The following is a 15,180-nucleotide window of genomic DNA, read 5'->3' on the forward strand; positions in this document are numbered from 1 at the left end:
CTAGGGGTAATCAAGAAGAGGAGGTCACAAGTCAGTCCTAAATTCCTGTTTTATAATCTGAGTACATGAGAGACATTAATGAGATGCTCAAAAAGAATCTCATTTGCAAACAACACCAAGGGAAGTCAGAAGGCAGGTATAAATCAACACAACAGTTTCCTAGTGTTGCCTAATTGCTTTCCTAGAAAGCTCTGATCCTGCCAGGCATGCACTCTGTTCTTTGCTCCAGTAATCTCAGTTGCCTCCTCTCTTTTGGACACAGAGGAATTGCAGATTCTAGTAAAGCATCATCTCCAGCCTGTCTTTCCTTGGAGAGGTGGTTGTCTCAAGCTGTTCCTCTTTTGGGATGCCATGTCTCCCCAAAGTCCAAGAGATATTAACTCCTCATCAGAGGAATCATCAGAGGCAACATGACAGTAAAATGGAATAAAGTGAAGCAACACAATCACTTCACATTGCTTTGTGAAGTGGCTTCAAGGGAGAGCTTCAGTTGAATGCTCATGAAAGCAAAACACCTCTTTGAAAATTTGCAGAAACCTGTGGCACAGGACTTTCCTATTTGTAATGAATGAATGCAGCAAATTTCTGTATGAACAAAAATATTGTAGAGTTGTAAATATAGATATTCGAAAAGTGAGAAACCTCTTCTTTTCTTCTCCTTCCTTCTTTTCATACTGTGCATTATTGCTCTTGAGCCCAAGAAACCCATTCCTTATGTGCTGAGTGTGTTTCAACCTGATATTGAGAGGGATTAAATGCAATGGACAGGTTTGCAGAGATGCTACTTATTTGCTGCAGCACTTTTCTGCACTGTCAACAGAGCATATTCATTCCCAGCCTTTCTCTTGCCCAAGGCATGAAAAACTAACTAGAGCTTTAAAACACACCTTCATCCGTTTGCTATATTTACCCTGAATTGGTTAGCTGCTTATTTTAGGTCTCTTGGCAAATGCCACAATCTCTTTTTTGATAACTAATCTGGAAGTAATTATCAGAGCAGTAATAGGTAGCGGTCCTGAACACTGTCCTAAAACCAATTAGAAATTGGAAACTGACACAAACTCATCATACCAATGGCACATAGCAGGAATGACAACTGCTTGTCGGTTAGCTTTGGGGGATGGAAATCCAATTCTTTCAAATGCTTGACTATATAAGTGTGTAGCGTGTAGTTAACGTATTATGCTCAAAAGGCATATGGGCAGTGGTGTGCTGATAAATATTTAACAACTGGATCTGTGGCTCCATTGCCGCCGTGGTGCTGCTAGGTGCTAAACAGCTGATTGTGCACTAGGCATCAGGGCTCAGCTCTGCTTTCAACCAGCTGGCAAAATTCCCAAAAATTTAACGATCGGCTCTCGCAGGCTGGTACAAGCCAGCTCTAGCACACCACTGCATATGGGGAAGTAATCTGGAGGATACATTCGCTATTTTTTTAATATAAATGATATATCTGATCTTTCCTAATCCCAGGTTATATGAGCCGTTCTGCTGAGGTAAATAAAAAGTGAGGTCAGCATTTGCTTCTCCCATTCAGTATTTGCTTTCATCAGATGCAACGGAACATTTGACTTTTGTCAGCTTTTATCTGAAAGATCAGATTTTTAGTCTCAGACTACCGGACCTTATCCAGCAGTCTGACTACTGGCTACTGGACCTTATCCTTGGGCTCATCTACAGCATTATAAAGGGTTAAAAATGGAATTCCTTATGTTATTTTTGTTATTTATTAGCTATACCTGCTGTCTTTCACTCCATAAATCATGTAAGGTGGTGGGAATATGGCAAACCTGTGTCCAATGGCAATATGCCAGAATATGCTTGAATTCTTGTTCTAATCCTGAAGTCTCCAACTATGTGATACCATGATTCCCTAAAATGATAAAACAGATTTGTGTAACACTCCCTGCCCCCAATTAATAAAACTGATGATTTCACTGTGGTTAAGGTTTGGCAGGTTGTTCCTGCCACCAAATTATGTGTGGCCCAGTCTTCAGCACAACTCGTTGATAGATCTCAGTTTGGCCTCTATTTCAGCTGCTTTGCTGTCTGTTTGATTCAGTTCAAACAAAAATTTTGAAAGCAGTGCTAAGTTCCCCAAATGTATGCTGAATGTAGCCATGTGACTCAAGGCTAGGCTCCAATTTAGGGTGGAATTTTGAACCTGGCTGGTGATATCTAGTTTCTGGATAAACTTTTACCCAGAGGGCTTGGCCTCCTTTAACAATCCTTGCAAAATACCAGTTGGACTGGAAGAAAGCTGCATGGGACAAGTTGCTTGCTGTCTTATAATCTGCCATTAGCATTCTTGTTATGAAATATGAACAAGCTGGAAAGACTCTTAAGCAATGAGGTATGGATATAGAATTACAAAGCAATCTAAATCTAGTTGTTTCCATTTTCATAGGTTTTGGAGACTGGAAATTAGTGTGTAACCAGCTAACTATCTCACTACCTTGGAATGGCCTAGAGAGTTCCATGGCCTTACTGGAAGGCTAGTTTAATAAGATTCCCCATGAGTAGCAAACACGCCCTAGAGGTCAAGTGCTGTTGAAACTGCTAGTCATATCTTTCTTTTGTTGGAGAAAAATCTGTAAGAAGGAACTTGCGAATTTAATTTTCATCCCTATTTTAACTTAGTTCTCACTTAGCCCCTCAAGTGAGGGGCTTCATTTTCTCTACTCAGGGTAACATTGAGTGCTTCAGTCTCCAAAATTTATTATGGGTTTGCAAAGCCAAGTCAAGCACACATGGACATGTTCAGCGACACTCCATGGGCAAGACCCCAAAACAAAGAGAATAGGGTGTTTTTATTATCAAGCAACAAGGAATTACAGATGTGTAAAAGCATGTTTGATTACAAAGAAACCCAAAGACAAAGATAAGTTGGTCAGGCTGCACTTGTGTGGTACAACAGTAAAGCTTTCTACTAGCTCTAACAGTCTAGCCTACTTCCTCTTGCTTCGTTCTAACTACTAATACAGTACAGAAACTACTTCTTCTTGAAGCCTACTTGCTTGCTAAATATTTGCTGCTACAGTTTAAACTATTACTGTGCTCAGGAGCTCCATGCTAAAACATTTATTAATTTTCACATTGCTTAAATTCTTCTACAAGCTACTGAGAGTATTATAGGAGCATGCAGAGTAAGCCAATTTCATCTTCTTTGGGAACCTAACTCTATGCACAGCATGTAAAATTGGCGTGAGATAACAGCAGGGTCCTCATAATATGCCTTAAAAAATAGTGAATTTGTTTTGGAGATTTGAATTCAGCAGGAGCCTTATTAAAGGATATGCTCCTGAATCTATATGGAATGCTGAAATTATAGGAGAACGATGTTATTCTATGGTACCAAAAAATCAGAAGGAATCTGGCTCGACCTTTTCCAACTACAAGTCCTACGCTTTCATGAGCTGCAGTTAAAAACCCACAAAAGCTTATCCCTTTTCATAATTTTTTTTTAGTTGCAAAAGGTGCCGCCAGTCTCTTTCTGAGCATGCTGGAAGAATGCCATGTAATTAAGTAGCAGAAAGTCTCATTAGAAGAAAAATGTTCATAATATAGTATGGGCTTAGTCCAGCTATCAGTAACATTCATTGTATTTGAAGAAAAAAAATATTAAAAGTACACGAAGATAGAAAAGCCTATCTAGTCTCACAGGTGTGAAGAAATGCTGCAATCCAACAATTCAGTTATGTGCAATTTAAGTATAATTATTTTCTCAAAGTTGTCTTTGCTTTTTGTTTGTCTTATTCTTGATATTGCTGGGTTTTTTTGTTTGTACCATCATTTCTGCATCATCAATTGTAAATTCTATCAACTCGCAGGTTGAAGTTACTTTTGCCTTTCTTAGTATTTATTTAGTGTCTTCAAGTTTGTGTTGATTCCCAGTGACTGCCTGGACTGGTCCCTGCAGTTTTTTTGGCAAGATTTAGGATGTGGTTTGCCCTTGCCTACTTTCTAGGACTGAGAGAGAGTGACTGGCCCAAGGTCACCCAGGTGGCTTTCAAGTCTAAGGTGGAACTAGAACTCACTGTCTTCCGGTTTCTAGCCTGGTGCCTTAACCACTACACCAGACTGGCTGTCCTGTCTTTGTTATAATTAATATTAATGTTTCACTTTCCATTTTATTATCATAGGTCTTTGTTCCTTTGGGCAAACCTAGGGAAGTCGTCTGCATTGTTAAATTGTTAGTTTTTTACCTCCAATTTTAATTCTGGCTGTCATTCAATCCTACCATTCCAATAACATATTAAGCAGATATAGGGACAATATGCACCCTTTCCACTTCGTTTCCCATTCTGAACCACTGTTTCTCCAAATTTGGTTCTGACAGTAGCTTCTTGTTCAGTGTAATAATGCCTAAGAAGAATAATCAGGTGATTACAGTATTAGCCTTAATACACTCTATACTGTGGCACAGATAGTTTGAAAGCCTTGCTATAGTCAATGAAGCAAAGACCCATCTCCTGCAGCAGTAAGAGTAAGGTCTACACAACCTAGCCCTGCTTTCCTGCCTTGATGTAACTGCTTAGCTGATGTAACCAACTATCAAAAGGATGACTTTACTAGACATCCTCCCCTTTAACCCTTTGTGTGAAATAGATAGGGATCCCACAGTCTGTGAGCCATACTGGCAAGTAAGAGCGGGCAGTGATGGGGGGCAGCTGTAAATAATGCAATATATCCTGCAGTCATCACCTCCTGGCTCGGGAGCATTGAGATAGGTGACTTGGGAAATCAGTATTCCCCTCTCTGGGATTTTGATCAAATTTGCAAGATATAGACAAAATTACATTTATTTTTTAAAAGATATAAAATATTCCTTTTTAACTTTAAATAGTGCATGCACAACTGTCAGTAGTGGAGAAAAGAAGAATAGAGCTCTGTAAAAATCACAGCTTCTCAAGAGAATCTCCAATGGAAAAAAATATGCAAGAAATGTTAAGACTCAGAACAGACTGTAAGTTGGTGTTGATCTGTTACCTAAGCCACATATTCCTGAGTTTACATATTAATATCAGGGACCATAAAGCTTAAATAGCTTCAGACATTCCAAAATAAAAGGAATCATACACAATGTTTCTTGCTCTAACTTGTCACCTATTCCTTAGAGATAAATAGATCATTGCAGCAAAAGATTCGTGCTTGCTTCCCTTGGATTTTCCAGATTTTAATAAATTCCATCCTTTAACCAGAAGCTCAGGAGTGGTATCCCTTAGTTCCTTTCCTAGTCCTTGTCCATTTCTTCTCTCTTGGATTTTTAAAAGACAAAACCTTTTCTGGTATAGATGGGAAAGATCTGGAGGGATCTTTTTTGCTACATGTTAAGGTAAGCATCCTTCCTGAGGAGGATCCTGTTTGAGACAGAGGGATGTTTATTGGAAAGCCATGGTCAATGTGACATGCAGCTGATAGTCTGAAGCATTGTGAAGCTAGATTGGCTTTGCAATACGTTCTTTTCGTATGTTCTTATTATTTCCATTGTCCATCTTATGTTATGTGACCTATTGTTCCTTTGACCGTTCTGAAACCGACTTGTTTGGCATTTTGCTTTACATTCTGGGTTTTTTTTTTTTTTTGGTAAATATTTAACCAAAACTTTGCTGGAATGAGCAATTAGTGTAATAATTCTATAATCTGCACATTCTCTTATATTTCCCTTCCTCAGTAAAATATATAGACTGATCTTTTCCAGTCCCTAGGCTACACCATTTTGCCCCATATTCATTGACATATTTTAGCTGTCTCTCATCTTGCTGTTTTAAATGGTTTAATTGATATTTCAACTGTATCTGGTCCTTTCATATTTGACAGACAGTCTACCTATTATACTACATTTTTTAGTATAGTCAATTTCTTAATCTTTCTCCACAAAGGTTTCAATAATTTTATTATTCCATTAGTAAAGCATTTTGTGATCTCTTCCACAGTCTATACTTGGAACTCTTCTAGTTGACTAGATTGTACTTCTCCAATTTCTGTTTCTTATTATATAGTTTATTTGATTCAGATAATGGATTCCATCCAGTGATATCCATATGTAGACTCTGAATTTATGTTGCTTGAGGCAAGTATTGGCAATAAAAAAATCCCATTCGAAAACTCTATTAACCTACAGTATATTGGTATTATTATGTTTATCCAAGCCAAATCTTCCTTTAATTTTAGGTTCCTCCATTTCCCCAGCTTTCTTGTTCCAATTACCTATTAGTAGTATTATATCCTTTCTTATGATGCATCTGATACTTCCTGTGTTTTACATAGAATTTCTCAATATTCAAATCAATACACAGCCAAGAAACTTAGCAATGTCTTTTATTTAACATCATTGCCATTCCATGGACACATGCCCTAAGGAGTATATCTGACCCCACTTGAGTACAGTTGGCCCTGAACAGGTCTGACTTCCTTCAATAGATAACTCCTAAATGGACTTCCGGGGAAGAAATGGCAAACTGAAGACGACTCCGCTAAAAGCAGAGCTAATGACCATGGCTGAATGAAGAGCCAGTGGGTAGACCAGCTCTTTGTAATTCCTCCTTGGACAATGAGAGGACTTGAGATTGCCCACAAGTGCTCCAGACGGTTGCTCCTTGCAAGGAGACTGCAAGATAGTGGTCTCTGGCAGATTTAGAGCTTTGGGAGATGAGGGAATAGCCATCTTGCTCAAACCCTGGTCAGTACCTTCAAAAAGGACACTTAGTTCACATATTTCCTTTTCTAATCACTTTCCAAAATTGCTTGTTAACTGCTTTTCAGCTATTAGGAAGCTTTGGATTGACAAATCTGAAAACACCAGATGAGTTTCCTTCAATACTTTGGTAAAGAAATTTTAAATACAAGTTTAAGGACTTAAAAAAGGTGTTATGGGGAGGAATAAACAGCAAAGGGTGATTAGAACTTTGATTTTGGAGTGTTGCAAACAGACTAAGGGTCCAAATGGATTTGAAATAAGATTTTGGAATTATAAGAATCCTTCCCATGGGAAAATGCTTTTGTTTTTAATTCTTTTCAAAAAAACATGATAGGATGGGACTTTGAAGGTTAAATACTAGAGGGAACTAGAAGGAACCAAAGATTACAATTAAAGGAGAAGAACACTTAAATTTGACTTACTAATACAGAATAGAGCAAAATATTGGCCATACTGAAGGGTATTTTTCAACAATGGACCCAGCAATTAATTTTAAGAGTGTCTGCCTCTACAGATAGACTGTCTTAAGAGATGTAATGGAAGAGGAACAAGTTTTACCAGACAAGACTGAGACTGATCTGAAGGTGGATTTAAAAATTACAAGCTATAAGAATGTTATGGGAGAAGATGCTACACTGGATATACAAAAGAAACTGGCTGATGTCTTAATAATTAAGTTGCTTGTAGTGAGATGGGTGGCTATATAAATGTGATTGATAAATTAATTAATTAAAAGGGATACACAAATAACAAACCAACTTGGATAATTTTCCTATATTGGATTTACAAAGGAGGCTTGTTGAAGCTTTGAAGAATTTTGTGAGAAGGGACAGAATAAAAATGAAAAGAAATCAAGCTCTGGGACATTATATGAGGGACTAAAGTTCAAGTTTGTTAAAAGTAAAAGAAAAGAATATATAAAGTTGATTTATTTGATCAAGGTTAAAATAGTTATCTCTGGAAACCCTTAATGTTTGTTTGTTTATTTTATTTTTATTTATTTATTTATCAAATTTTTATCACTGCCCATCTCCCCCACACGGGGGACCCTGGGCAGTTCACAATAAAAACAATTAAAATTCCATAAAATCATAAATACAGCCATTAATCAATCAGAATAAAATGCAATAAAATCCAAGCCATGGCGGATGTAATTCAAACCACAAGGGCATAAAACTGGTTCCCGCAGAACTAGGGAATCAGCCAGCCCCAAGAATGGCTCTTCCCCTCCCTATTCCAGGCAAGGCAGTGAAACCAGGTCTTCGGCTGTTTTCTGAAGTCCAGGAGGGAGGGGGATAACCTCACTTCCGGGGGAAGGGTGTTCCAAAGGGCGGGAGCTGTTGCAGAGAAGGCCCGCCTCCTGGATCCCGCCAGATGGAATTCTCTTGCAGACAGGGTCCGCAAAATATTTTCAAGATTTATAAGGCCATCCAACTCAAACAATGTGATTCTGGGCAGCGCACACCAAACAAGTAATCAAAAAAGAAAAAATACCCATATAACAATAAACAAATACAAAATATAAAATGGCCACCAGCACATGACAGAACAATCAAAAGGGGACTCTCAATCAAAATATAAAATAGAATAAAAAATGACATATGCAGCTTAAAAAAAAAAAGGGGGGGGAGCCACATATGTACCATAGTGATACAAGAAAAGCCTGGGTAAAAAGTGTTCTTTAAAAGGCACCTACAGTAACAGAGGTAATGGCAGCCAATTTGTGAATTTCAGCAGGGAGGGCCTTCCACAGTGAAGTACCACTACTGAGACAGTCTGCCTAAGAGTAACTGCAAGATGACCTGCAGTTCTTGGCACACAAAGGAGGCTAATACTAAAGTGGAGACCTGTTTCTGGTTAAATATATGTGTTTATTAGTTAAGGTGATCCTTTTTGCCAGAAGGATCTGGTCTTCAATTTCAACTTAAATTGGAAAAGACAATTGAATTATATTTCTCTGGCAATGCCCTTTGGATGTTGGATTTCAAGAATGCAAAGAAAACACTCAACCAACCATATTAGATAGAAAAGATCAAATGGAACAGCCCTTCCTGCTTAGATATTGTCTTTGGGGAATCATCAGTTTGTGTATCAAAGACCAGCCCAATATTTTATCAAATTCCAAGATTCAGAAGGAGCTTATCCTTAGCTGACTTTAATGGGCTCCCCATGGCAGTTATGGAGGGGTCATTAAAAAATCTCTTATGCAGCTCAGTTTGCCCTTTGAAACATAACCCTCATTGTCTTATATTGTTAATTGTACAGGGATATTGGCTTTGATTTCATAACCCTTGAATAACAACATTCTCAGGCCACCCAGATTTTATTTAAATTATTTATTTTTCATTAGAAATATATCCATTTCTCTAAACAACACACCATTTTGCTTTGTAAAATTTGGCAAGAATTATTGCATTTCTGTCAAATATATGTTATCTAATTGCTCTATTGTCTGTTCTGCAGCTACAGACTCCATTCTCTCATGCACTTTGCCCCAAAAAAGGGTTATTTACAGATCAGTATGGAAATAATCCAGTTTTTTGGCCTCTAAATCAATTACTTTATGTTATCTGAGCACATATGTTCGATGCCTGTTAAAGTAATTACTAGGTAATGCAATTAATGTAAAACTTACAGTTCAGTATGTGGTTGTTCCTATTCCTGAATAAACATCTGGAGATGTTTCCAGGGATATAGAAAGTATGTATAAAGAAGAATTCTTGGTAGCTGCCACAGAGCTGTTAGACCAAGAAACTCTTGTTTTGTCCAACTATTTCTGACCATGGATAAAATTCTGACCATGGAAGTAATTTTAGTTAACATTTAGTCTCCAGATGTTAATCTTTTTACAAATTAATCCTTGTTTGTTTACTATTACATTTCAGAGGGCTTATTATCAGATAACGTAAGGACATTCATGGGATGCAAGTTTCTCCTTGCAGCCCCCTGTAGCTCCCCAAAAGCCTTGCCAGATGATTGGGAATGTCTCCTAAGCACTCTGGTAGGGAGTTGCTGGGTAGGAGTCAATGGGAAGTATACCTGTTGTGAGTTTTCTTCAGCTTAATTTACCTGAGAATCAAGCAAGAACGTGGGAAATTTCACTCTCCCTGAACTTCCCTTCAACATTGTTTAAGGGTTCTACAACTCATTAGTAGCTCTGGAGGAGAAGAAATTACTCTGAAGGAGAAGAACTAGCTTCAGATAAGGGAAAGACGTGGGGAGCATTCATTCTGTGAACATCTTAGTGTCTGTGCCATAGCACTTTATGTTTTGGTTGGAATTTGAGTTCGGGACTTGTTTGTATGTATTGGAGGGAAAGAGAAAGAGGGAAGGAGGGAGAATTTTCTCTGAGCCTTAGCATGTCATAATTTTAAAAACCAAATAATATTTATACTGATTTGAAACCAGTATTCTTTGTATAGATAATTTTTGTTCTTTTTGTAGGACATATTAACATTACACAATATTTACTCAACTATTATCCTGGTCTTGATATTGAGAAAAGGAATGCATTTGGATTTACTGCACTCATGAAATCTGCAATGCAAGGCCGCAGTGAATGTGTCAGAGCCTTAATATTGGCAGGTATACAGAATTCTTTCTTTCATGGTTTTCTTTCTCACTGAATTGTCATAGATTATCCTCACTGAAGAACTCCAGATGCCGAAAGTTATTTTCACATGTTTGGCTGGCTATTATTAAATGATATACACTGAAGATGTATGTATTGGTTCCACAATCATATTCACTGAAATCAATGGAGTGTAAGTTAACCAAGACTCAAGTTTCCCATTGATTTCAGCGGTTCTACTGTTATATCAATCTGTTTTTCTTATGCTGTTTTCTATCACTAAATTTCTTTTGAAACATAGTCAGAAAGCTGAATTGTAACATATGCACTGTACGTCATAAATTGTAAAAGTAATACTCGAATACACATTTAACCATTTTCTGCAAACAGTATATGAAATTTGCATGAGAGTAGCCTCTTCTGTGAAGAACCTCTGTGACAAATTTGGAAGAATAGCTTGAAAATCACCACACTAATTTCTGTTAAACATGACATGTTTCATCTCCCCAAGAAGACAGTGTAGCCTCCTGGAAACTTCATCCTGTTCTGATGAAAATTAACCACAGCAACAAAGGAAGCCATTAGTACTTTTCCCCTGCTGATTTTGGAAAGGTAGAGTTTTATTTTACTTAGTTTTGCTTAGAAACTGGGCACTAACTTGTATCAGAAAAGCTTTGCTTTATCTGGATTAGCCTGAGCTGTTTCTAGAGATCAAACGGTCTTTGTAAGCTTCTAGTACACTTACCATTTAGTTTGCTTTGGGCAGCATTTTCTGCACTAACTCAGAGGGCAAAATGGAAGCTGTTAAAGCTGAGATACTTAGCAAACCGAAGAAGCAAGATGGAACTTAGTCTTCTAACCATCCCATCTTAGCAACAGAAACACAAATTTCTCTGAGTGTCTTTTCTGCAATTGTTCTACTTTCCGCCACATGGGCTTTTTAATAGTATTTAATATTATTAGTTACTTCTTTTCTTTTCTCTTTGCACATGGAATATGTCTCCTGGTTATCTGCCAGTCACTCCATGGTGTAAATTCATAGACACTGAAGATCACAGGCTAGTCGCTTGTATATAAGTTTAGTCATCTGTGCTATCATACAAACTATCCTCTTTTCCCACTGCTCGTGTCCCCCAGTTAGTTGTAAAGATCATGGCGATGCTGAAGAAAACTGTATAGGAAGGTATGATCCATCTCTTGGCAAATACGTGAAGTGGCTAGTCCTCTGTGTAGGAGGGGGCAGGAATACCAGCTTGTTTCACAGTTTCTAAAATGTTTCACACAATCACAGAATCCAATATAATGACTTGAGGATTGATCATAGGAAGAATTTCAGTTACAGGTAAACACCCTGCTGCTCTTGTAGAACTTGAAGCAGTAGAGTAGGAAATCAACTCCCCAAAGTTGACTTTTTAAAAACAATACAAAATAAAACAAAAATTAGGAGATCCCATCTTGTCATCAAATTTGGAAGTGCCACGCTATTTAACATTATGTTTTTCTATAGTTATTTGTTGACATCCACGAAGGCAAGAAATAGTGAAGGGAAAGTCATTGTATATGCTAGTTGCTTGCCTGCTATGGTGTGGTTTTAGATGTATCTTTTACTTGTTCTTATTATAGTCTGATACAGTCTTAAATGAATCTCTTAACCGTTCATGAGATTAACCTAAATTCATAGACTTACCATCTGTTATAGTGAGGTTGTTAGCAAACATCCCTTCTGTTTGTCCTTTGATTATCTGCCTCTTTTTATTAGTGAATTTTGCTGGTTGCTGGGTTTGTTTTCTTTTCCACTGTATAGTGCTTTGAGCAGAGAAAGGTCAAAAATGCTTTTTTTAAAAATATGAGGTTCATTGTAGCTTTAACATTTTCATTCTCTTGATCATTCTCTTATTTTGGTCTCTAACAACAATGCAGAGTTCATATTGGAAGAAGGAGTGTGCAAGCAGGTCTCCCAGTCAGTATTCACGTAAATATTATGCTGGTTTTTTAAATGCTGTCCCTTCACTGCAAACTGTGTTTCCTCCTGACAATTTCTTACCGAGTCAATTATTGTAGTTTACAATTAATACAAATGCAATGTGATATAAATAAAAGGTTAGTTACATAGCGGCAGTTTTAACATAAATAAAATACATTTTGGTGGGAGATTATTTTGAAAACATCAAAATAAATCCCTGAAGAAAACAATGAGAACAAAACTCTATTGTCAGCCACTGAAAAATCTGTTTAGGTTAGAAACTGTTATCAAAAAAGCCTCCAGCATCCCATCAACAAAGAGAAGAAGTTGATTGGTATCTTGGGGATAAGCAGTCATGTTAGCCTTGAATTCATGACATCCAGGGGAGGAGAACTGAAAAAAATCTGATCTATGTACAGGTAGTCCTCGGTTAATGATTGCCGTGTTTAGCGACTGTTTGAACTTAATGACAGCTCTGAAAAAGTAGTTTTACAACCAGTTCTTAAACGTACAATGGCCATAGCATCCTACAGTCAGATGATTGCAATTTGGGCGCTTCACAACTAGCACACATTTACAACGGTCACAACATCCCATGGTCATGTGATTGCCATTTGCGAGTTTCACAGCTGACTTCCAACAAGCAGTTAATGAAGAAGCCAGCAGTAAGTTGCAAGTCGTGGTAATGTAATGTTGTGCTTAATGACTGTGCATGTTTTGCTTAACGACCGCAGTGGAACTGATAAGTCCAGTGCAGTCATGTGATGTTTCACATAACAACTGCATTGCTTAGTGACAGAGTTGCCAGTCCCAATTGCAGTTGTTAATTGAGGACTACCTGTACTAGACTTCAGAAGAGTAGATTTTTGATTAACTCAAAGGGAAAGTAGATAGGATCCATTTGCTTGAAACCGTGAAGGAGAAAAGTATCTAAGGAGAATGGGAAATCCTACAAAAAGTGATACTAGAGGCAGGACTGCAAACAATTCCTTCAGGAAAGAAGAAATGGGTGCTGTCTAAAACGCTACAGAGAAAAAAGTCATGTAAAGGGAATGGAAGGAGAGGTACATAATTACAGAAGAATACAAGGTCCTCTCTGGATGGTTACCTGTCAGATGTCTTCTAGTGTTTCCTGGATTAAGCAGGAGGTTAGAATAGATGACCTCTGAAATCCCTTCCAACTTTATAATTCTGTGATCCCTTCAGTACAGAGAACAAACTGGTTGCTTCAATTTCTGCAAATAAACCTCTTTAAAACTTTGCATTGTTCAAATAGTAATGGATTGCAGCAAAAAGGGAGTAGCTAATCTCATAAGTATTTCCTTCAAATATATTATCTTCCAGCCTAAAGTAAACAAACTGTGGCTTGAAATTAAAGGAGTTACACAGGCTGGGACAAATTTTACTTCCTTCTAATATGTGGTTTTCTTGGTATTTTCATTTTTTAAAAAATAATCCCTTTGACCAATTTAAAAAGAGGAAGCAGAAGTTGATTTTTTTTACCTTTTAGGTTTTTTGCAGCCTGCAATTATGTTGTCCTTTGCTTATCCTTTCGCTTACATATAGGAGTGGCCATCAGGTCAACAGGCTGCTGGTGGTTCTTAAATGCATGAAAAGAAAGAAGGCAGGCACAGAAAACCAGAAAAAGATAGTAGAACATCTCAAGTTCCTGTTTTTTTTAAAGGTTGTGTAAAAGCTCAGTGCATTTCAAACATTCCATTGTCTAGGGCACTTGTGTACAAAGCCAGCTTGTGTGGGACCAGCAGCCAAGTGAAGGGGCAGTGCATGCACACATGCACAGAGACATCCAAGGACAGTCCTAGAAGCAGCTGTGTGAGTCTTGCAGAGGACACTGTAAAAGCTCTCTGTCCTACAAACAGGTTTCACAAAGCACAGTCAAATTTTGTTTCACCCCCAGAACAAAGCAGCATGAAGCAAAAAATGAGTTTAGCTCAGTGCATGGAGCAAACATATGTGGCTCAAATCTTTGGCTACAGCATTCTGAATGAGTCATAATCCAGCTGAAGAAGTGAAATCCAGATCATTCAGATTGACCCTGGTTTCATCCAAGGCAATCTGGAGGAGCCTTAAAGGGCTCATCTATCCAGTACCCTGAGGTATTCATCTATCCAACCCATTGTCCTACTTTTCTGCTGCCACGTGCCTTCCTAGCCTGCTGCCTGAATGTTTTACCCATTCCTAGAGTTCAGTTCCAGTCTGAAATCAACATTCTAAAAAACATATTTTCTTTCATGCTTTGACTATTCAAAATAGTTTGCCCATCTCTATTTATTATATTGGAGTAACAAACAAGAGAAAGGCAAGGCAGTCAATCTGTCTTTTCTCTCTCAACCTTATATAAGGCCAAAACAATGAAATTTCATTAATATTTGAGTACAATATGGTTTTTCAAACGTCAAGTTTACAGTATTTACCCAATAGGGAGACAGGGTGTGTGTGTGTCCAAATAACTACCTGTAAATTGAGGACAATTTTTTTAATATTCACTGAGAGGAATGGAACAAGCTGTTGAAAAGAATAAGCAATGACTGCAGAAACTGCTAGTGAAAAGCATGAATCCCTTTGAAGATTAGCCTGGAGATTAGCCACTGACTAGGAGAGGTTGCTTTCTTGTCCTGGTTGATAGTTCAATAACAAGGGTTTGAACTATGTTAAATGTTTAGAGCAGGGTTTCTCAACCAGGGTTCCGTGGAACCCTAGGTTTCCGCATGAGGTCACTAGGGGATTTAATCTTTTTTCTAATGCACAGAAGTTCTATTTCTATATGAGTGCCTGTGTATATTTTTACATTTCTGTGTGAGAAACAGAATGGTTGGTATATGCAGATGGCGTAATCAGTCAGTGTTATAATTTGAATTCCTTATTTTAAGGAAATTAAGTTTAATCAGTGATTGTTAATGAAAGTAGATTTCATTCTACTTTGAT

The 15,180-nt window shown here is 37.7% G+C and overlaps 1 protein-coding gene across 1 annotated transcript in view; it reads left to right on the plus strand.

Annotated features, from left to right (window-relative positions):
* ANKRD33B (ankyrin repeat domain 33B) overlaps nucleotides 1–15,180 on the plus strand; it is a 41,853-nt gene that overhangs the window by 24,841 nt on the left and 1,832 nt on the right. The window contains exon 3 of the mRNA XM_063299933.1: nucleotides 10,145–10,285. Within this exon, the coding sequence (XP_063156003.1) occupies nucleotides 10,145–10,285 (141 nt within the window). The remainder of the gene's footprint in view (nucleotides 1–10,144; nucleotides 10,286–15,180) is intronic.

The sequence above is a fragment of the Candoia aspera genome, chromosome 3 (assembly GCF_035149785.1).
Source record: "Candoia aspera isolate rCanAsp1 chromosome 3, rCanAsp1.hap2, whole genome shotgun sequence".
In the NCBI taxonomy this organism is placed as follows: Eukaryota; Metazoa; Chordata; class Lepidosauria; order Squamata; family Boidae; genus Candoia; species Candoia aspera.